This window comes from Bombina bombina, chromosome 6 (genome assembly GCF_027579735.1).
Source record: "Bombina bombina isolate aBomBom1 chromosome 6, aBomBom1.pri, whole genome shotgun sequence".
Taxonomy (NCBI): Eukaryota; Metazoa; Chordata; class Amphibia; order Anura; family Bombinatoridae; genus Bombina; species Bombina bombina.
This window is the reverse complement of record NC_069504.1, coordinates 739,240,640-739,265,320: the sequence shown is the minus strand read 5'-3', so window position 1 is coordinate 739,265,320 and position 24,681 is coordinate 739,240,640. Positions and strand designations below refer to the sequence as shown.

The 24,681-nt window shown below is 39.7% G+C and overlaps 1 protein-coding gene across 1 annotated transcript in view; it reads left to right on the top strand.

Annotated features, from left to right (window-relative positions):
• The first annotated feature begins 7,370 nt into the window (after window positions 1–7,370).
• The window catches only part of BIN3 (bridging integrator 3), a 291,723-nt gene continuing 274,412 nt past the window's right edge, over window positions 7,371–24,681 (top strand). Inside the window, exon 1 of the mRNA XM_053717975.1 lies at window positions 7,371–7,476. Coding sequence (XP_053573950.1) covers window positions 7,469–7,476 — 8 coding nt within the window. The 5' untranslated portion in view covers window positions 7,371–7,468. The remainder of the gene's footprint in view (window positions 7,477–24,681) is intronic.

Sequence of the window (24,681 nt, the reverse complement as noted above, 5' to 3'; positions counted from 1 at the left end):
CACTGAGCAATGGGTCCACGTCTGGATTCCCGCATCACACTTAGGGAGACTTCCCAAAATGTCATAATTTGCATAAATAAAAAGAGAGAAGCGCTCAACCTGGAAACGAACAATAGCATAATAGCTTGTTCTATAGCTAGTTACCACCCAAGAAGCAGCCTCTTTTTGCTCAACATGTGCCTTTGACAGAGAAAAACTTTCCTGAAGCATATCAGTCTGATCCTGACTTCACAGTACAGTCCAGCCCCGAAATACCAGGCAATCCTTCTCTGAACAAGAGAAACAGCAAAACCCCAGATGTACGTTTCGGCCTATTGTGGGCCTCGTCAGTGAGGTGCAGCCATATCCCTCTAGGCACACTGAGCAATGGGTCCACGTCTGAATTCCCGCATCACACTTAGGGAGACTTCCCAAAATGTCATAATTTGCATAAATAAAAAGAGAGAAGCGCTCAACCGGGAAACGAACAATAGCATAATAGCTTGTTCTATGGCTAGTTACCACCCAAGAAGCAGCCTCTTTTTGCTCAACATGTGCCTTTCACAGAGAAAAACTTTCCTGAAGCATATCAGTCTGACCCTGACTTCACAGTACAGTCCAGCCCTGAAATACCAGGCAATCCTTCTCTGAACAAGAGAAACAGCAAAACCCCAGACGTACGTTTCGGCCTATTGTGGGCCTCGTCAGTGAGGTGCAGCCATATCCCTCTAGGCACACTGAGCAACGGGTCCACGTCTGGATTCCCGCATCACACTTAGGGAGACTTCCCAAAATGTCATAATTTGCATAAATAAAAAGAGAGAAGCTCTCAACCTGGAAACGAACAATAGCATAATAGCTTGTTCTATGGCTAGTTACCACCCAAGAAGCAGCCTCTTTTTGCTCAACATGTGCCTTTCACAGAGAAAAACTTTCCTGAAGCATATCAGTCTGATCCTGACTTCACAGTACAGTCCAGCCCCGAAATACCAGGCAATCCTTCTCTGAACAAGATAAACAGCAAAACCCCAGACGTACGTTTCGGCCTATTGTGGGCCTCGTCAGTGAGGTGCAGCCATATCCCTCTAGGCACACTGAGCAACGGGTCCACGTCTGGATTCCCGCATCACACTTAGGGAGACTTCCCCGGTTATAGGCAGCAATAGGCCTGGGTTAGCTCCTCCCCTCTCCCCCTCAGGACAGGAAATTGAATCAAAAGATACCATAAGTACCCTATAGTCCCTGCATTTCTGAGTTTGTAACCAGCCACACCAAAGAGCGGGACCGTATTGCTGTCATGGCCCATAACCGGGAAAGGAAAATAACAGTAAGTATGAAGTAAATGTTCCCTATTCCCGGCCATGGCCATGACAGCAATATGCCAGGGTAATACCCTAGCACAAGAACTCTGCGAGGGAAAAGAAAACACAACAGAAGATACTGCAAAAAAGTGTATTAATTGTTAACAAAACATAAATTATGATGCTGTCAAAACAGCTGCTCCAAAATTAGCCTGTTTAGCTGATCTGACATCCAAGAGGTAGTGAGAAATAAATGTATTTACATAAAACCATGATGCCGCCTTGCATATCTGGTCCGTAGGAACGTGTGTAGCAGCTGCCCAGGAAGCAGATAAGGCTTGAGTAGAATGTGCTTTAATGCCCTGAGGAACCGGAACCTGACAACATTCATAGGCCTTTGCGATAGCGGACACTATCCATCGAGAAATAGTAGCCACTAAGGCCATCTCCTCTCTCTTAGGAATTGTGGGAAGGACAAAGAGGCATGAGGATTTCCTCCAATCCATAGATCTCTGAAGGTAAATAGATAAACACCAGACAGCATCCAGGGTATGCCAGGCCTCCTTTTCCACAGAAATAGGATTCAGGAAAAATGTTGGCAGAACAATTTCCCGGTCAATGTAAAAAAAGGAAACCACCTTAGGGTGGAATTCAGGAACAGTCTGCAACACCACTTTATCTGGAAAAAAGGATATAAACGATTCCTGTGCTGACAGAGCACCCAGTTCTGAAACCCTCCGACCCAAGGTCAGGGTCAACAATAGCACAGACTTTGGAGTAAGGAGCATCAAAGGGATGTCCCCCAAATGTTTAAAAGGAGTTTTCTGAAGAGCAGATAAAACAAGAGGCAAATCCCATGGAGGTAAAAAAGACCTCCTAGGAGGTCTGATGTGCATAACAGCCCATAGAAATCAAACCACATCTGGATCCAATGCCCATTTAACACCTGAAAGGGCCGATAATGCTGTAACTTGAACTTTCAAGGTATTAAAGCTGAGTCCCTTGTCCAGACCATCCTGGAGAAAACTCAAAAGCTCCACAGAAGAGAAGGAACATGGAGAGAACCCTTTGTGGGAGGCCCATTCTGAAAAAATATTCCAAATTCAGTAATATGCAGTAGAAGTTGACCTCTTCCTTGCCTGTGTGAGAGTGGAGATGACTTGATCCGAAAAAAACTTTTCTCTCAGTTGCTGTTTCCCAATTTCCAGACCCTCAGTTTGAGAGACTGTGGATTTGGATGTAGAAGAGGACCCTGGTGCAGCAGGTCTGGCATTACAGGTAGAATCATAGTATCATCTATGGACAAACTCAACAACATGGGAAACCAAGGTCTCCTGGGCCAAAAAGGGATTACTGACAACACCTCCACTTTCTCTCTGCAGATTCTCTTGAGAAGGCTGAGAATCAAAGGCACCGGAGGAAAGGCATAACCCCTATTGAACTTCCATGAGCAGGACAGGACATTCCAGCCTTCCGCTTGAGGATGAGGGGATCTCGAGAAGAACTTCTTCACCTGTCGGTTCTGAAAGGAAACCAAAATATCCACCTCTGGAAGACCCCAGCGATCCACAATCATCGGAAATGCCCAGTCTGCCAAGCACCAATCTCCCGGGTTGAATGACATGTCTGCTGAAATTGCGCCCATCGCATCAGAGGAACCATAATCCTCATCATGTCCCAACCGCATGTGCCTCCCTGATGATTCAAGTATGCCATCACAGTGCTGTTCTCCGTCTGAATCTTTACCCAATTATGACAGATTACACTTTCCAACTGAATCAGAGCCTCGAACACTGCCCTCAACTCTAAGAGGTTTGATGGAATCTTCTTCATGGTGATAGGCCAAGTTCCCTGAACACGGTAATTGCCCATATGAGCTCCCCATCCTGACTGACTTGCGTTCGTTGTTACTATTTTCCAGTTGATATCTCCCAGGGGAAATCCCCACAGAAGATGTTGATCCTGTAGCCACCACATCAGCTCTTTTTTGACCACTCCGGAGACTAGAATGGGTTGATGCAGACTCCTGCCCTTGAACTGTGAAAGGAAGAACAGCTGAGGAACCCTGAGGTGCCATTGAGCCCACCTGGTCAGACCAATGGTGGAGGAAAGCGTTCCCAGCAGACTCATGAAACCCTCTGCTGAGATTTGCCTGAGCAGGAGCACCAGTCGAATCTTCTCCCTCAGCCTGACTGCCTGTCCTCTGACAACTGAACTAGACCCCATTGGGTATTGAATAGGGTGCCTAGGAAAATCATCTGCTGAGAGGGAACCAGCTGGCTCTTGTGGAGGTTCAAGACCCAACCATAATCTTGTAGAATGATCATGGCCTGTGAGCAATGGGTTTCCATAGATAACTTGTCCTTTCTTCCGTATCTCTGCAATCAATGCTACCAGAACCCAGAATATTCAGGGAACAGAACTTAGACCGAAGGGGAGGACTTGAAACTTAAGATGTTTGTTGTCTAGACAAATCCTCAGATATTTTTGATGGGAAATGGCCATGGCGATGTGGAAATAGGCATCCTTTAGATCCACCGAAGCCATCCAAACGTTTGGAGAGACCACCTTTATGATGGACTGCAAGGATTCCATCCTGAATTTTCTTGCATGCAAGAAGGTATTCAGCCATGAGAGATCCAGGATTGGCCTCCAATTGTCGGGACCCTTCGGAGCCAGAAACAGTCTGGAATAAAAACCCTTGAAGTGCTCTCCCTGTGGAACTAGACAAATAACCCAGTCCTGCAGAAGGGATTCCACAAACTGCCTCAGAGCTGCACTCTTTTCCCGGTCCTCTGGGAAAGTGGACCGAAAAAACTTTGGAGGATGAGGAGTGTCTTCGAACTCCAGATGACACCTGATTAAGATGACACTGCGGACCCAAGCATCTTCTATGGATCGGCACCAGATCCCAGAGAACCTGAGTAATCTTGCCCCTACCTCTGGAAACTGGGCCAGAAACCCGTCAGAACTTCTGTCCCTGACGGGAGGAGTTGACCCTGCCTCTTCCAAATTTGTTGGAAAATTGACCACCTCTCCAGGACTGATTCCAGAAATCTTGTCTCCCTGGTTCCGAAAGGAACGGCGATCTCTGCCAGGTGAGCAACCTCCTTTTCTGTCTGAAGGCAAAAGAGCCTTCTTACCTTCTGCAGCTTTTTTTAATACAGTCATACAAATGCTGACCAAATAACATCTCGCCCTGGAAGGGAAGGGCACACAAGCTGTTCTTGGAAGCTGTATCAGCATCCCATGCCTTCAAACCATAAGGCTCTACTGCTTGCCACATTTAACACCATGGATTGTGCCATTGATCTGACAAGATCCACTGAAGCTTCAGTACAAAAATCCGCTGCTAGTTGTAAGTATGCAACTGTATTTAAGAGATGAGATCTACGGACCCCCTCCTTAATATCCTCTTCTAGGTAATCTGCCTATTGCTTGAGGGCCCTTGAGACTGAGGTAAGAGCAGCAGCAGGGCATAGACTTGGAGAAATGAATATCCGCCCTTCTTTCGATAGGATCATGCAAAGAACCTGAATTATCCACAGGTAAAGTAATTTTCGTAGTCAAGCGCACAACGGCAGCGTCCACCTTAAGGGCCGTAATCCAGGAGGCCAAATCTGACTCCTTAAAAGGATACAATCTGCCAAACCTTTGTTGAATAGAAACTTTCTTTTCTACTTTCAGCCATTCATCTTTAATAAGGTCTCTGATGGTATCATGAAGAGGAAAGGAAAGGTCTTTCTTTTTCAGGCTGGCAAAATGCCTGGGAGGTTGAGGGTCCTGCCACCATGTTTAATATACCCAAGGCAGAGCTTTTTCCCTTCGACCGCTGGTTCATTACGTGCCATACAGCGGGAGGGTCTTGGACTCCTATCTACAGGATTAGCCAGGGATCTACCGGGAACAGAAAAGGCTAAAATCAAAACATGCACTCTTTTTTTACCCATAACTGAACATTTCTTACCTTAAACCTCTTGAATGCAACCTATTTTTTCTATGCATGAGGGAAGCCATGCAAACCTGGGCAATTAACAGAAGAAAAACACAAACTAAGTAAAAAGAAAAGCATGAATGCCTAAAAAAAACAGAAAAGAATACAAAGGAGAAAAAAAACACCTACCTGCTGCACTGAAAACAGACCAGGAGAACAAACAGGGAGTAACCAACACTCTACATTCAAACTAACTAAAAAATTTGCCAAAAGAGCCCTATATATGATATACATGTATGTTACCATGGCAACAAGAAAAACAGGAAGTACCTAATTTGCACTGTTAACCTGCTTCCCCTACCTGACCTGTATGAAGGAACCATTCCCTAAGGGTTCTGCATGTACCTGAGGATTTATCCTGCCCCTGGGTTCCATGCTGCTACCAGCAAATCACCCCCGGTCGCTAAAGGGGTCCTGCAGGGGGTCGACCTTGGAGAATCGATGTGTACTGCAGCTTCCAGGGAGAGAGAGGCAGAACTCCCCCCAGGCATGAGGCTAAACAGCCCCCTGTTAAGGAATAAAATAAAATATCCATAAAGGAAACAATGAAGTCCTAGGGAGTGTGGACAGGAAAAATAACTGAGGAGTACAGGGGCAATAGGGTACTTATGGTATATTTTTATTAAATTTCCTGTCCTGAGGGGGTGAGGGGAGGAGCTAACCCTGGCATATTGCTGTCATGGCCATGGCCGGGAAAAATAAAATAAAAAAGTCCCCCTTCCATGAACTTCACCCTGATAAGTTGCTTGAAGAACCTTATGTATATCAAATGATGTCACTCAACATAACTGAAAATTACATAAAATGGTCCTAAATACACTAAATCAATGTAAACTTGTAAGATGTCTCAGTTTCCCATTGGTGTATTACGGGCTTCTTCTATGTACCTTAAAGGGACACTATACCCAAACATTTTCTTTCATGATTAAGGTAGAGAATACAACTTTAAACAACATTCCAATTTACTTCTATTACCTAATTTGCTTCATTCTTTAGATATACTTTAATTAAGAAATAGCAATGCACAAGGTGAACCAATCACAGGAGGCATCTATGTGCAGCTACCAATCAGCAGCTACTAAGCATATCTAGATATGCTTTTCAGCAAAGAATATCAAGAGAATGAAGCAAAGTAGATAATAGAAGTAAATTAGAAAGTTGTTTATAATTGTATGCTCTTTCTAAATCATGAAAGAAAAAATTTGTGTTTCATGCCCCTTTAACAAATAAACAAATTAGCAAAAATGCAATCAATGTTGTTACTGCATCAGAACTAGGATATTTATGCTAAAAGCATGATGACTTCAGTGAGGGGATGAGATGGAATGCTAGCGTAATTTACATGGGATTTGTGCCAAGACAAAATTAATCAAATGGGGGTTTGGCACTTTGGCAGCGATATTTGAATCTAGGCAATTGAGAGGAAACTTTAAAAAAAAATCTTACAAGCAGGTAAAGGTACTGAAGCAATAGAGAAGATACATTTCACCCAAATTATACAACCACATGATTGTGAAGTAAAGAGATAACAAACAACATTACATGTATTTCAGTGGGGACAGAGTTGAAAAGGCAAACTATCTGATTTAGGAATCTATGTGGTAAACTCCAAACTTACTGCCATTTTATAATTGAGGCTTCGACTTCTATTGCCCACAAAGAAGATGCTACAGCTGTTTTATCTGTATATTTATATAAATCATTTACAGGTGGATGATAATGTTTCAATATCACTCTTCGTTGTATGCTTACAAATTGCTTATTAATACATTATTTTTAAGACTATCATGATATTTTGTGACATAACCAAATTATTTAATATTTCAGTTAGAAAAATGATACTGTTATATACTTTTTTGCACTATTTGTGTCATAATTGATAACCCATTGGTAATATCCAAAACAATAATGGCTGCCTTCATCTGAAAACTAAACGACTTATTACTAGTTCTGACACTGTGCACGAGTTGAAGTCAGGTAAATTGGTTGCTATGGAGATGTGGCCAACGCTCTCCGGTATTCACCATTGGTTGGTTGCATTAAACTGTACCGCCCATACGTGACGTCACGTCCGGTGAGGGTGTAGTGTCATAGACTTGTAGTTCCAAATAAGCTACTGGAACCCGGAAGTAAGTGTACAGGGAGAAATCCACTACGGAACGAACGTAGACTTGCGAACTATAAAATCGAAAAAATGAGCTGGTAAGTCTACAAGATCAACGAATGGGCTAATACTGTTCGGCATACTTGTATATGTTTATTTTCTAATATTTATATAGATGTCACTTTAAAGCATCACAGTTACTGCAGAATACAGTATGTTTATGTTTACATGTGTATTTATGGGTTGGTCTTGGAATTTTAATAGGACTGGTCGCTGTCCAGTCTGGTTTTATTCAGAACTTACCAGTTTCGTGACCCTGTTGAGTTTTTCTTAAGCAACTGTTAACCCCAAACAGAATTACCCCTGATAACAAAATTCCAAATGTTTAATATATAGGACCACATAAGTCTGTTCTACACAATATTTTATGTGTTGTTGCTAATTAATTCAGTTCTGATGTAAACAGATTTCTTTTGCTAGCAGTCACTGGGCATGCAGACTGGCTGAAACTAAAATTTGCAAATAAAAGTTCTTGGAAATTGAGATGGAATTCTGAGTAATCAATCAATCACGTCAGCGAAAGACAGAAATTATAGTTTAGACTCGTTTTTCAACATATTAGTAGTGAGTTATTCATACCTTATTGGATCTAAGTAGCTTTAGACTGGCTAAATATTGTAGACTATTTTTTATTTCTTGGTTATCCCATACACGTTTACTATGAAATTGTGTGGTCTCTTTATTCAGCCAGGAATGGGGGATTTTCTGCATACTGGATGCAGCTGCATTGTTCAAATATATCTTAATAGCTGCTGATATTTTCTTCAATTTGATTATTATTTAAAGGGAAATTAAGAAATAAATAAATGCTAGATAGGCAGGTGAATTAGATAAGCTGGAAATAATATTCAGATGTAATAGTTTTAAAGGGATATGAAACCCAAATGTTTTCTTTCATGATTCAGATAGAGCAGGCACTTTTAAGCAACTTTCTAATTTACTTCTATTATCAATTTTTGTTCATTATATTGGTATCTTTATTTAAAAAGCAGGAATGTAAGCTTAGGAGCCAGCCCTTTTTTTGTTCAGCACTCTGGATAGCACTTGCTGATTGGTGGCTACATTTAGCCACCTATCAGCAAGCACTACCCAGGTGCTAAATAAAGAATCATGAAAGGAAACATTTGGGTTTCCTATCCTTTAATTGTACTAGTTGTGTAAATATTTATAAACAATGTGTAAAGTTATAGTGTGTTCCACCAGATTGTAACCTTCTTTGCTGAGGTCAGTTAGGGTCCATAATAAATGAGTCACTAGTGTGTGCAACCAGTGTGTGGAATATATTTTTTTTAGTGTTGAGTCTGCACTTCCACTTTTAACAGGTATTGGAAAGCCCACAATTTTCAGAATTAAATTACAGGAAATGGGAACAAAATCAAAATGAAAGAGTGTATTGGAAAGTTTATTTTTATTTTTATGTTTTTACTACATATAAGTAAAGGGACAGTGTACTGTAAAATAGATTTTTCTTAACGGGATAGTAAAGTCCAAATTCAACTCTCATGATTCAGATAGGGCATGTCATTTTGAACAACTTTCTAATTTACTTTTAGCATCAAATTTGCTTTGTTCTCTTGTTATTCTTAGTTGAAGGATAATACAAGGTAAACTCATATGCTAATTTCTAAGCCCTTGAAGGCTGCCTCTAATTTGAACGCAATTGACAGTTTTCACAGCTAGAGGGCGTTATTTCATGTGTTTCATATAGATAACATTGTGCACATGCATGTGAAGTTATTTAAGATTCAGCACTAATTGCCTGAAATGCAAGTCTGTCAAAAGATCTGAGATAAGGAGGCAGTCAGCAGAAGCTTAGATACAAGGTAATTACAGAGGTAAAAAGTCTATAGTTTTTTTTTAAAATGGATAGTTTTGCTTATTTTTAAATAACTTTGCTCTGATTTTCAGACTCCTAACCAAGCCCCAAAGTTTTAGGAGAATACCAACATATACCTATTCCAGCTTGCTTCTGTTTGTGTGAAGGGTCATTTCATATGCAAAGGAAGGGGGAGTGTCTGCTATATCCCACTTGCAGTGGGTGTTCCAGTAACCTTTTAAACAGAGCTAAACTGGAAGGTTCTAAGAACGTTTTTAAACAGTTTTATACTGGATTTTTATATCAGTATCTGAGCATATTATTCTTTATAGTAGTGTCTATTACATGCAGTTATATGAAAATTGGTGTATACTGCCTCTTGTAGGGCATTGCCCTAAAGCAAACGGCTCTTTTGCATAAATAAAAGTACATTTACCCCCTAACATTACAACCCCTCCAACCCCCCAAAATAAAAAAATCCTAACTAAATAAAAACCTAAACCACCCATTGCTCAGAAAAGGGCATTTTGATGGGAATTTAGCTATTTTACTGCCCCCAAAAAAATATTAAAAAATCCCTAATAAAAAACAAAACAAAACAAAAAAAAACCCTCCCCAAAATTAAAAAAACCCTTCTTCTAACCCCAAAATTGGTACTCACCAATGTTGATGGGCGGCGTTCTATCTTCATCCTGGCGGTGCTCCATCATCATTCGAGGGTTCATCTTCAATCTTCATACCCGCACGCGCAAGGTCATCGGTGATGGTGGCGGCGACATCAGTCCTCATCTTCAGCCCAGCGACCAAATTTGATGATAAAAGTAAATTGGAAAGTTGTTAAAAATTGCATTCCCTATCTGATTCATGAAAATTTAATTTTGACTAGACGGTGCCTTTAACAATTTACTTCTCTTATAAAATTTGCTTTGATCCCTTGTTATCATTTGTGAAAGAGCTAAGTGTGCTTATAGAGCTCAGGAGAGTTCACCTGTCTTTAGTACTCTATGGCAGCAGTGATTTTGTAACATTGTATGTAGCAGTATTATTCCTATAAGCCTACCTAGATTTACCAAGATAACAAAGCAAATTGGTAATAGAAGTAAATAGGAAAGTTGTTTAAAATTGCATGCTCTGTCGCAGGGGCAACAACCTTGGGCCCTCAGCATCATGGGAAATGTAGTTCCAAAACATCTAAGACACTCAAGTTTAAGCTGTCTGAACATCATGGGAAATGTAGTTCTAAAATATCTGGGGGCCCACGGTGGCTGACCCCTGCTCTATCGGAATCAATAAAGTTTAACTTTGACTCTACTGATCCTTTTTAAAGGGACATTAAACTCAAACATTTTTATTCCAGTAATGTCTTATTTTTTATATGAATAAAATGTCATCAATATACATCTATTAATACTTTTTATCCCCTTTAGTTACTAAACTTACCTTGGGTTTTTATTGATTTCCAAGCCCTCCGGAACGGTGCCTTTTGGTATGCGCAGCTCACTCCAGGCAGACATAACTGGGATAATAGCTTGCGCACATCGGCTGTGCAAGAATTAGCAATTACATTTCTGGCACAGATTTAGAGCCCCTCTTTAGAGAAGAGCCTCCTAGTAGATTGAGAAGAAGGAGCTGAAGATTGTTCCAATAGTTTTAAATAGTAATTGGGGAGTCATTAAAAAAAAAAAAAAGGATGCTCAGCGATCCACTAGCAATGTACATATGAGCTTCATAAACATCTATTTTGCATTGTAACTGGATTGCTGAACATCCTTTTGTCATATCCATGACCACATCACGTCATCTTGAATAAACATTTGTAAGCAGTGAAGAGAAATAGAACGATCAGCATTTGCTGATGATAAGCCACGATTGGTTTACAAAATGATAAAAAATAGATTGCTTAAAGGGCCATAATACCCAAATGTTTAAACACTTGAAAGTGATGCAGCATAGCTGTAAAAAGCTGATTAGAAAATATCACTTGAACATCTCTATGTAAAAAAGAAAGATATTTTACCTCAAAAGTTCCTCAGTAGCCACATCCCATTGTAAAGGATTTCTAAGCAGCATTTTAGTGTGTTTGTCCTGGGACATCTGAAGGGACTAGCATCGTGCACTCTCATATTATTTCACCAATCAGGTAAAGGAAGCTTACTATGAAATCTCATGAGAGTTAAGTCAAATCTCATGAGATCACAGTAAGAGTTCATGACCTCAGCACTGCTGATGCTGATTGGCTGCTGTTCATTTCTTCATTTTTTTTTAATTTTTTTTACCTGCAGCTGAGCAGCAGCTGAGTATAACTTTTTACACAGAACTTACTCTGCTGAGCTGAGGAAATTGTGAGGTAAAATATCTTCCTTTTTTACATAGAGATGCTCAGGTGATATTTTCCTGTCAGCTTTTTACAGTTATACTGCATCAGTTTCAAGTGATTTAGCATATGAGTATTATGTCCCGTTAAGCTTTATAAATTAAAGACTTTGCAGCTTGTATCTGAATTGCTTTACATTGTGTTTATTAGATTTATGCAGCTGTACCTCAGTCACACATTACATATAGATTCAGATACGTCCGCTTGTCCTGGAGAGTTGAATAAATGTGTTAAAAGCATTGTTTTCCTGTAGCGTTACAATGATAGACATTGAACAAACCCCTTTTAAATTCAGTAATCAATGTAGTATTGCATTGAGTAAGGCCAGCAGAATGCTTGGTTGTATTGCAGCAGAAATAGTAAGGTTCTTATGCTACTTTATAGATCATTAGTTAGGCCTTATCATGAGAATTGTGTACAGTTCTGGAGGCCATATTTCCAGAAGGATATAAACAAACTGAAATCTGTGCAAAGGAGGGCTACCTAAATGATAAAACTTACCAAGAAATGACCTAAATATGTATAGCTTAGTGGAGAGAAGGGAAAGAGGTAATATGATAGCAACTGTCAAGTATATTAAAGGGCTTAGCAAAGCTGAGGCTGTGAGTATTTTTCTTAAAAAGAAAAATTCAAGAAAAAGGGGTCATTATCTCAAGCTCTAGGGTAGTAGATTCAGGAGTAATTTGCGGAAGGGGGGATTGATTCATGGTCTAAACTTCTACAGGAAGGTAAGTTTTTATTCTTTTTAGGAAATATTGGGGAGACTTGCTGGGCCTATCTGCCGTCAAAATCTATGTTTCTATGTTACTCTGTGTTTATCTTGCTATAAAGTATAGGTTGTGTGACCGCTATGATGACATCACAGCAGACTCGTCTACAATACACATGCGCCCTCAATCAAAAGAAGTGTGCACGTAATCGGGAGCTAGCATGAATTGCCTGGATTATGCTAATGCCTCATTAATTCTAGCGCTGCAATTGGCTTTATTAAAATTATGCCACGCTCGCATTTGGAGAAGGCTGTGTTAGCGTCGCTGCTCAGTAAGATTATGAAGATTTTCTTGTAAGATCTTTTAATATTACCCCAATTCCAAAAAAGTTGGGGCAGAATGGAAATGCAAAAAAACAAATAAAATTATTCATTTAAAAACTCAATTCACCCTGTACTATATTGAAAACACATTATTAACATATTTTTGATGTTTTACTTTGACTGCAACAAACTCCAAATAAGTCAACTGTTTACCACTGTTTAACATCACCTTTTATTTCAATAACACTTATTAAGCGTTTGGACACTGAAGACACCTGTTGGTTAAGTTTAGCAAGCAGAATTTCCCCCCATTCATCCATTATGTATGTCTTCAGCTGCGCAACTGGCCTTCATTGCCTTATTTTGCACCTAATAATGCGCCACACATTCTCAATTGGAGATAGGTCTGGACTGCAGGCACACCATGATAGCACCCGCACTTTCTGCTTTCGCAACAATTCGATTGTAATCTGGGAAGAATGTGGTTTGGCGTTGTCCTGCTGGAAAATGCAGGGACGTTCCTGGAAAAGACAACGTCTGGATGGCAGCATATGTTGCTCCAAAATGTATACATATCTTTCTGCATTAATGGTACCCTCACAGATTTACAAGCTACCCATGTCATGGGCACTGACACCCCCCCATACCATGAGAAACGCTAGCTTTTGGACCTGATGCTGATAACAGCTTGGATGGTCCTTTTCCTCTTTGGCCCTAAGAACACAATGGCTTTTTCCCCCCCAAAACTATTTGAAATGTTGACTTGTTGTACAATAAAACATGATTCCACTGTGCTACTATGCATCTCAGATGAGACCGAGCCCAGAAAAGTCGGCGGCACTTCTGGACAGTGTTGATGTATGGCTTCTCTTGCATCTGTGGATGTAGCAGCAAATGGTGTTGACTGACAAAGTTTTACCAAAGTATTCCTGAGCCCATGGGGTCGATTTATCAACCCGTCAATGCATCCGTTTCCGCACAAGCCTTTAGGCTCGCTGGAAACCGGAGTTAAGAAGCAGCGGTCTTAAGACCGCTGCTCCTTAACTCGTCTGCCACCTCGATCGGGTTGATTGACACCCCCGATTGGCCACAAATGTGCAGGTGGCGGCATTGCACAAGCATTTCACTAGGTATGCTTGAGCAATGATAAATGCTGATAGCATACGATGTGCGGTGGACATGATCCGCTACAGCGGATCATGTCCGCCTGCACGTTGTTAAATCGGCCCCCATGTCAGGATATTGATTACAGACTCTTAACGTTTTTTGAGACTGTGACGTCTGAGGGATCGGAGATCACGCACATTCAGAAGTGGTTTTCGGCCTTGCCCTTTTACGCACCGAGATTTGACAAGATTCCTTGAATCTTTTAACTATATTGTGCACTGTAGAAGGTGAAATGCCCAAAATCCAACCAATTTGTCTTTGGGGAATGTTGTTCTCAAAGTGTTGAATTATTCGCTGACGCATCTGTTAGCAAATTGGCGAGCCTCAACCCATCCTTGCTCTTGAAGGACTAGGCATTTTTTGGAGGCTCCTTATATAGTATGATTACACACCTGTTTCACATCACCTTTTTATTGCAATTTTTCACATCGCTATTAATCCTAAATTGCCCCTGTCCCAACTTTTTTGGAATGTGTTGCAGTCATCAGATTTGAAATGAGTGTATATTTTCAAAAATACATTAAATTCATAAAGTAATAAAAAATGTGTTTTCAATATAGTACAGGGTTAATTGAATGACTCCCTTGTTTGTTTTTTTGCATTTTCCATACTGTACCAATTTTTTCTGAAATTGGGGTTTTATATAATACTTATAACATAATATTCACCTGGATCTTCTCCATTTGTAATGTATTGTTAAATTTAGGCACTTAATACATTTGTCAAGCCCTATATATATATATATATATATATTTATATATGCATTACACTCACACATGCAGACCATGTATAAATATCACTGATTTTCTAACTCGTTGGTCTAGATCACCGCTTTTCAAACCTTTCCTCAGGCCACATTTTGAGAATATCTGAGCTGGAGCACAGGTGATATAATCAGCTGATTAGTAAACATACACCTAGATTACGAGTTTTGCGTTAGGCTTAAAAAGCAGCGTTGGCCAGTCCTAACGCTGCTTTTTAACGCCTGCTGGTATTACGAGTTTTGCAGGTACAGGGGTGCCGCTCACTTTTTTGGCTAGACTTGGCAATACCGCAAATCCACTTATGTAAATTGCGTAGCCTCTTTTTTAAATGGGACTTGCATAGCGCCGGTATTACGAGTCTGCCAAAAAGTAAGCGGTAGACCCTCTCCTGTCAAGACTGGTACCGCATTTTAAAGTCGGTAGTTAAAGGGACAGTCTAGGCCAAAATAAGCTTTCATAATTCAGATAGAGCATGTCATTTTAAACAATTTTCCAATTTACTTTTATAACCAATTTTGCTTTGTTCTCTTGGTATTCTTAGTTAAAAGCTTAACCTAGGAGGTTCATATGCTAATTTCTTAGACCTTGAAGACCACCTCTTTTCAGAATGCATTTTAACAGTTTTTCACCACTAGAGGGTGTTAGTTCACGTATTTCATATAGATAACACTGTGCTCGTGAAGTTATCTGGGAGCAGGCACTGATTGGCTAAACTGCAAGTCTGTCAAATGAACTGAAATAAAGGGGCAGTTTGCAGAGGCTTAGATACAAGATAATCACAGAGGTTAAAAGTATATTATTATAACTGTGTTGGTTATGCAAAACTGGGGAATGGGTAATAAAGGGATTATCTATCTTTTAAAACAATAAAAATTCTGGTGTAGACTGTCCCTTTAAGAGTTTTACACTACAAAGCCGTAGCATAAAACTCTTAACTAAAGTGCTAAAAAGTACACTAACGCCCATAAACTACCTATTAACCCCTAAACCGAGGCCCTCCCGCATCGCAAACACTAAAAGAAATTTTTTAACCCCTAATCTGCCGAAACGACATCGCCGCCACTATAATAAATATATTAACCCCTAAACCACCGCCCTCCCACCTCGCAAACATTGGTTAAATATTATTAACCCCTAATCTGCCGTCCCTAACATTGCAGACACCTACCTACATTTATTAACCCCTAATCTGCTGCCCCAACGTCGCCGCCACTATACTAAAGCTATTAACCCCTAAATCTAAGTTTAACCCTAACCCCCCTAACTTAAATATAATTAAAAGAAATCTAAATAAAAATTACTATCATTAACTAAATTATTCATATTTAAAACTAAATACTTACCTGTAAAATAAACCCTAAAATAGCTACAATATAACTAATAGTTACATTGTAGCTAGCTTAGAGTTTATTTTTATTTTACAGCCAATAGGATTGAGCTGGCATTCTATTGGCTGTTCCAATCAGCCAATAGAATGCCAGCTCAATTCTATTGGCTGATTGGATCAGCCAATAGGATTGAACTTCCAACCTATTGGCTGATTGCATCAGCCAATGGGATTTTTTTAACCTTAATTCCGATTGACTGATCAGCCAATCGGAATTGAAGGGACGCCATTTTGGATGACGTCATTTAAAGGAACCTTCATTCAGTGTTAGCCGTCGGATGAAGAGGATGCTCCACGTCGGATGTCTTGAAGATGGACCCGCTCCGCGCCGGATGGATGAAGATAGAAGATGCCGTCTGGATGAAGACTTCTGCCCATCTGGAGGACCACTTCGCCCGGCTTGGATGAAGACTTCTCCCGGCTTTGTTGAGGACTGCGGCCCGGTTGGATAAAGACTTCTCCCGGTAAGGTGATCTTCAAGGGGTTAGTGTTAGGTTTTTTAAGGGGGTATTGGGTGGGTTTTAGAGTAGGGTTGGTTGTGTGGGTGGTGGGTTTTAATGTTGGGGGAGATTTGTAATTTTTTTTACAGGTAAAAGAGCTGATTACTTTGGGGCAATGCCCCGCAAAAGGCCCTTTTAAGGGCTATTTGTAATTTAGTGTAGGGTAGGGCTTTTTTACTTTGGGGGGGCTTTTTTATTTTGTTAGGGGGATTAGATTAGGTTTAAAAATCTTGTAATTTTGTTTACTATTTTCTGTAATTTAGTGGGGGTTTTTGTACTTTAGATAATTTTATTTAATTGTATTTGATTTAGGGAAATACTTTAATTGTAGTGTTACTTAGGTTAGGTTTTATTTTACAGGTAAATTTGTATTTATTTTAGCTAGGTAGTTAGTAAATAGTTAAAGGGACACTGAAACCAATTTTTTTTCTTTCGTGATTCAGATAGAGCATGCAATTTTAAGCAACTTTCTAATATATTCCTATTATCAATTTTTCTTCGTTCTCTTGCTTTTTTTATTTGAAAAAGAAGGCATCTAAGCTATTTTTTGTTTCAGAACCATGGAAAGCACTTGTTTATTGGTGGATGAATTTATCCACCAATCAGCAAGAACAACCCAGGTTATTCACCAAAAATGGGTCGGCATCTAAACTTACATTCTTGCATTTCAAATAAAGATACCAAGAGAATGAAGAAAATGTGATAATAGGAGTAAATTAGAAAGTTGCTTAAAATTGCATGCTCTATCTGAATCCCAAAAGAAAAAAAAAAATGGGTTCAGTGTCCCTTTAACCCCTTAATGACCAGACCATTTTTCAATTTTCTTACCCTTAATGACAAAGGCTATTTTTACATTTCTGCTGTGTTTGTGTTTAGCTGTAATTTTCCTCTTACTCATTTACTGTACCCACATATATTATATACCATTTTTCTCGCCATTAAATGGACTTTCTAAAGATACCATTATTTTCATCATATCTTATAATTTCCTATAAAAAAAATATAAAATGAGGAAAAAATTTAAAAAAACACACTTTTTCTAACTTTGACCCCCAAAATCTGTTACACATCTACAATCACCAAAAAACACCCATGCTAAATAGTTTCTAAATTTTGTCCTGAGTTTAGAAATACCCAATGTTTACATGTTCTTTGCTTTTTTTGCAATTTATAGGGCCATAAATACAAGTAGCACTTTGCTATTTCCAAACCCCTTTTTTTCAAAATTAGCGCTAGTTACATTGGAACCCTGATATCTGTCAGGAAAACCTGAATATCCCTTGACATGTATATATTTTTTTTTTTAGAAGACAACCCAAAGTATTGATCTAGGCCCATTTTGGTATATTTCATGCCACCATTTCACCGCCAAATGTCATCAAATAAAAAAAAAAGTTCACTTTTTCACAAATTTTGTCACAAACTTTAGGTTTCCCACTGAAATTATTTACAAACAGCTTCTGCAATTAAGGCACAAATGGTTGTAAATGCTTCTTTGGGATCCCCTTTGTTCAGAAATAGCAGACTTATATGGCTTTGGGGTTGCTTTTTGGTAATTAGAAGGCCGCTAAATGCTGCTGCGCACCACACGTAAATTATGCCCAGCAGTGAAGGGGTTAATTAGGTAGGTTGTAGGGAGCTTGCATGGTTAATTTTAGCTTTAGGGTAGTGTAGTAGACAACCCCAAGTATTGATCTAGGCCCATTTTGATATATTTTATGCCACTATTTCACCGCCAAATGCGAGCAAACAATTAAAAATTTTTTTTTCACAATTTTAGGTTTCTCACTGAAATTATTTACAAACAGCTTGTGTTATTATGGCACAAATTGTTGTAAAAGCTTCTTTGGGATCCCCTTTGTTCAGAAATAGCAGACATATATGGCTTTGGCATTGCTTTTTGGTAATTAGAAGGCCGCTAAATGCTGCTGCGCACCACACGTAAATTATGCCCAGCAGTGAAGGGGTTAATTAGGTAGGTTGTAGGGAGCTTGCAGGGTTAATTTTAGCTTTAGGGTAGAGATCAGCCTCCCACCTGACACATCCCACCCCCTGATCCCTCCCAAACAGCTCTCTTCCCTCCCCCCACCCCACAATTGTCCCCGCCATCTTAAGTACTGGCAGAAAGTCTGCCAGTACTAAATAAAAGGAGTTTTTCTTTTTTCTTCATAAAAAAAAATAAAATGTTTTAGCTGTGATGGACCCCTGCCTTAGCCCCAACCTCCATGATCCCCCCCCAGCTCTCTAACACTCTCCCCTACCTATTTGCCGCCATCTTGGGTACTGGCAGCTGTCTGCCAGTACCCAATTTGCCCCCAAAAACAAAAGTATCTTTTTCTCTTTTTGCAATTATTAATATTTTCTGTAGTGTAGCAGCCCCCCACAATACCCCAACCCCCTCCCCCTCCCAGATCCTTATATATTTATATTTTTAAAATCTTTTTTCCCTCCTCATTGGTGTCAGTGGCCAGCTAATCGCGCGCACGCGCGCCCCCGCGCACGCGCACCCCTGCACGCTCCCGGCACCCGGCGTGCACATTGCACTTACAGGAACCGGATGCCGGGTAGCGATGGGCCGCCCACCCGCCTCCCTGTTATGCTCCCACCCACCAACGAACCGGCACCATCGCTACCGGTGCAGAGAGGGCCACAGAGTGGCTCTCTCTGCATCGGAGTCTTCTAAAAAGGTATTGCAGGATGCCTCCATATGGAGGCATCACTGCAATACCCTGAGAGTTGCTGGAAGCGATTGCGATCGCTTCCAGCACTCTCTTAGACAACTGACGTACCAGGTACGTCTATTGTCATTAACTGGTTGTTAATGCATGACGTACCTGGTACGTCAGTTGTCATTAAGGGGTTAATAACTATTTAGTAACTATTCTACCTAGTTAAAATAAATACAAACTTGCCTGTAAAATAAAAATAAACCCTAAACTAGCTACAATGTAACTATTAGTTATATTGTAGCTATTTTAGGGTTTATTTTGCAGGTAAGTATTTAGTTTTAAATAGGAATAATTTAGTTAATGATATGAATTTTATTTAGATTTATTTAAATTATATTTAGGTTAGGGAGGGTTAGGGTTATACTTAGGTTTAGGGGTTAATAAATTTAGAATAGTGGCGGCAACGTTAGGGGCGGCAGATTAGGGGTTAATATATATAATGTAGATGTCGGCGATGTTGGGGCAGCAGATTAGGGGTTAATAAGTATAATGTAGGTGTCTGGAGCGGCAGATTAGGGGTTAATAATATAATGCAGGTGTCAGCGATGTCGGGGGAGGCATATTAGGGGTTAATAAGTGTAAGATTAGGGGTGTTTAGACTCAGGGTTCATGTTAGGGTGTTAGGTGTAGACATACATTTTATTTCCCCATAGGAATCAACGGGACTGCGTTACTGAGTTTTACGCTTCTTTTTTGCAGGTGTTAGACTTTTTTTTTCAGCCGGCTCTCCCCGTTGATTCCTATGGGGAAATTGTGCACGAGCACGTACGACCAGCTCACTGCTAACGTAAGCAGCGCTGGTATTGGCGTGCGGTAAGGAGCAACATTTTGCTTAACGCTCACTTTTTGTCTGTTAACACCGGGTTTGTAAAAACCCGTAATACCAGCGCTGTCTGTAAGTGAGTGGTGAGCATAAACTGTTCGTTAGCACCGCACAGCTTTTAACGCAAAACTCGTAATCTAGGTGATAGTTATTTTACCTGGTCTCATCCAAAGTAATCCTGAAAATATGACCTGTTGGGGAGTCCTGAGGACAGGTTTGAAACCCAGTGGCCTATATTCATAGATGCTTACTAGGTTGCAGAGGGACCATGTTATGAAGAGAAGATCACATTCATAATTAAAGGGATATGAAACACACAATTTTATTTCATGATTCAGATAGAGCATGCAATTTCAAACAGCTTTCTAATTTACTTCTATTATCAATTTTACTTCTTTGTCTTGGTATCTTTTGTTAAAAAGCAGGGACATAAACTTAGTAGCCGTCCCATTTCAGGAGCACTATATGGCAGCAGTTTTGCAAGAATGTTATCTATTAGCAAGAGCACTAGATGGCAGCACTATTTGCTGTCATGTCGTGCTCCAGACAACTACCTAGGTATCTCTTTAACACATCATGAGAACGAAGCAAATTTGACAATAGAAGTACATTTAAAACTTTTTTTTACAAATGGTATGCCCTGAATCCCAAAAGATAATTTTTGGATTTCATATCCCTTTAATTCAGCATACTTCACCTACCTTTTCTAGCGGTTTGTTAGTGCCACTGACATGCGCGAGATGTGCGACATAATAATAATAGAAAAACAATAATTACAACCATAACACTTGCAAAACCATTTATATCAATAAATATCTATAAATATCTGTTTTGTTATGGTAAAGCAGTCTCACTGTATAGAAACGCGTTTCTCCATGGTTATTCTGGGGCGTTCTAGAGGAGTGTTTTGCCTACACCTCAGCCAAGCATGCAAAATGTATTAAGACTCGTTTGTCAAGTATCTTATTGGGTGGTTGTGTCTCGCTATTTTAAAGCTGATGAGATGTCTCGTTATTATTTGTCTTTAATTTCCCTATAACTGTTCTCAAGTTTTCTTTTTTAATGTTTTAGAGTGGACTGGACATTTTTTTTAGCCGCTTAATCTTTGTCATCATGCACATCCACTCCCCTTTGCAGATGACGATCCAGGTACTGGGGACCCCCTATGCATTGCAGCGCGGGAAGGAGGCTGCAGTCTTTTTACCTGTCACTGCCTCTTCATCCTAGGCCCTGTGACATCACCACAAGCGCACATGGGGATTCCTTGCTAAATCAGAAATTTAGAGACAGTGAGCCAGGGGTAGGACTTTGCAAGCTCATATCTCAGCCCCCCGTGCCACTTACAGGGACAAATAAACCCTGCAAGGTGTAGGTGACCACCATAAAAGTGGTTATTGTTTGCAGAAGCATTTAAAATGCTGTTTAACCTTAGGGTGGGGGGCTCTAATGGAGCCCATATCTCCCCTCTGTTTGGGCTAGAGTGACAAATGAGCCCTCATTTGAAAGGGCAGACTTTCCTCTTTCAAATGAGGATTAACATGCTCCCAAGGATGCAGCTGATCTCTGAAATGGTGATCACCTGCCCACTATAATATAGGGGATTTCTAGTGGTGGTGGGTGGCTACTACAGAGCTCCCATCTACCCCTCTGATTTAATTAGACGGGTATAAGAACCCTTATGTGAGGACACATTTTAAAGCGTTCTCAATTTATAAGAGGGGATCCCCCTTTTTCTAGAGTGGGCTCTCATATCCCTGTCATTAGTTTGGTGATTGGCATTAAAATGACAAATACCTACCCAATGTATTTACTGTATAGGGGTAGTGGCCACAAAGGAGTCCTTATCCCCTGAAGTCAGCATACCAAACATACATACAATACCCCTCACATAAAATAAATTACCCATTCCCCAATGAGGTGTTAAGAGGCTGCTAAATATAGCCACCAATCCGCAAGCGCTATCCAGGGTCCTGAACCAAAAATGGGCCTGCTTGTAAGCTTACATTGCTGCTTTTTAAAATAAAGATACCAAGAGAACTAAAAAAAAGTTGATAATAGGAGTAAATTAGAAAGTTGGTTAAAATCGCATGCTCTGTCTAAATCATGAAATAAAAAAATTGGGTTCAGTATCCCTTTAAGTAACAGAAAATGTTATACTATTGCAAAGCATTTGTAGTCGGCTACTTCATAATGCCACCTAGCTGGCAAAAACTTTGGTGGAGAACACTGCATATAAATTAATCTGTCTGTCTCTTCTCAGTATTGTTACTGTCTTCTAAGTTTGATTAAAATAATAATAAAAATATTAACCTCTGTCCTAGTAAATAACTCACATCAGAACTTGGTGTTTTAAGATATATATTGTTTTATATCTATGGATCTTGGATATCAGGACACTATATAAGAGATCCAACAGCTTAATCTGAGGATTTCTGAGAATTAATGGCATAGGATGAAACCATCTGTGTTAAGTGGGTGATGAGGAAAAAAGCAGATGGTTTATAAAGGGATCAATACTTTGCATCATCATTACGCCTAATGATATCTTCTTTTAAACATAAACTTATGTAATATTGAGTGTTTTTTGTGACACCCTCCCCCCCATACTGTAAAATGTTTTAGTAGTAGTGGGGCAGTTGCTAGTGTAAACTAAGTTTAACAAATACCAGTCACTAGGTTGCCGTGGCAACTAAAAACTAGGACCTTGTACCTGGCAAAATCCACAAGCATCACTTGTCACTTTTACTGACTGCTATCTTTGAGACAACCTAGACTTGTTTGTTCTCCCTTGTATCCCCCATTTTTACAACCCCATGTTTTCAAATGTATATTGCGTGTGCAGGGGAGGGGTGAAAGCGCTGGATTAAAAGACATTTTGCACCTTCTTTATGGCATGTGCGCAGTGGTGAAAGCTAATAAATGCAGTACAAATATGTTTTAGACCATACAAATACTATTAATCTAAACAATTGTCTCTCAATTTTTGATAAGGCAGTGTGCGCATGTGCTGTACTTAAAGACTTACCCAAACATATATTTGTGATGAATAGACTATGGGGTCAATTTATAAAGCTCCGTATAGAGCTTGATGCCCCGTGTTTCCGCTACTCCATAACCTGTCCGCCTGCTCTGAGGCGGCGGACAGAAATCAACCAGATCGAATACGATCGGGTTGATTGACACCCCCTGCTAGCTGCCGATTGGCCGCAAAATGCCGTTGTTTCATGTCCGCTCGCACTATAATAAATTGACCCCTATATATCTAATAAGAGAAGCAGTGTTTGCATTGTAGGTATAGGCAGGCTGCACACATATATTCCTGCATAAAATGACATAAATAGGAATTAAGAAAACCCTGTACCTGTCTTTTGAAAGTAGTGTCTTATTAAACATAAGAAAAGTTTACCATTATTATTGCTTCTAAATGGTGCAGTAAATGTGGTAAAAATGATGTCATTATTCAGAAAGACCATACACATTTAAACAACTTTCCAATTTACATTTGATTAGAAAATTTGCTTTGTCCTTTTGGAATCCTTGGTTGAAGAATAAATCTAGGTAGGGGTCATAGGAGTTCAGGAGAGAGCACATCTTAAAGGGACATTAAACCCAAAGGGTTTCTTTTATGATTTAGAAAGAGCATACAATTTTAAACAACTTTCTAATTTACTTCTATTATCTAATTTGCTTCATTCTCTTGATATACTTGCTTAAAAGCATATCTAGATAGGCTCAGTAGCTGCTGATTGGTTGCTGCACATAGATGCCTTGTGTGATTGGCTCACCCATGTGCATTGATATTTCTTCAACAAAGGATATCTAAAGAATGAAACAAATTAGATAATAGAAGTAAATTGGAATGTTGTTTAAAATTGTATCCTTTACTTGGACCATGAAAGAATTTGTTTGGGTTTAGTGCCACTTTAAAGTGAATGTAAATTTTTATGCTAAAGCGCCCTTTAATTCATCAAAATTTACATTTTATTTGTGTTGTGAAAAAAAACTTACCTTTTAAACTTGACAGCAGCTCCAGCTTCCTCCGGTCGTCGAAAGCCATTTCTGATGTCATAAATGATGGATAGGTCATCCTCCAATCACGGCTCCCCCCCCCCCCCGGGGGTATCAGTGTCTGATTCAATGCCGTGATTGGAGGAAGCCGGATTCATCATTTTAGACCCAGGAAGAGGCTTTGCGATGAGTGGAGGAAGCTGGAGCTGCTGTCAAGATTAAAAGGTAAGTTTTTTTTTTTGTTTTTTTTTCACAGCACGAGTGAAATGTAAATTTTGATGAATTAAAATGCCCCTGTTTTTAATCGAATTTTTAAAAACCGGGCACTTTAGCATCAAAATTTACATTCACTTTAAGCATTCTATGGCAGTAATATTTGTAACAATGTATAACATTGCTACAAAAACTTTAGCAAATATTGCTACCATAGAGTAGTAAAGTCACATGCACACTCCTGAGCGTCTATGAGCCTACTTTGATTCAATGTAAAGTACTTTAAAATGACATGTTCTATCTGAATAATGAAGGTTTAATTTTAGCTTAACTGTCCTTTTTAATATATTAAAATTCACAGTTAGCTGATACATGCTGTGCATAAATCATGCTTTCTCTTGTTAAGTGTAGTCAGTCCACGGGTCATCC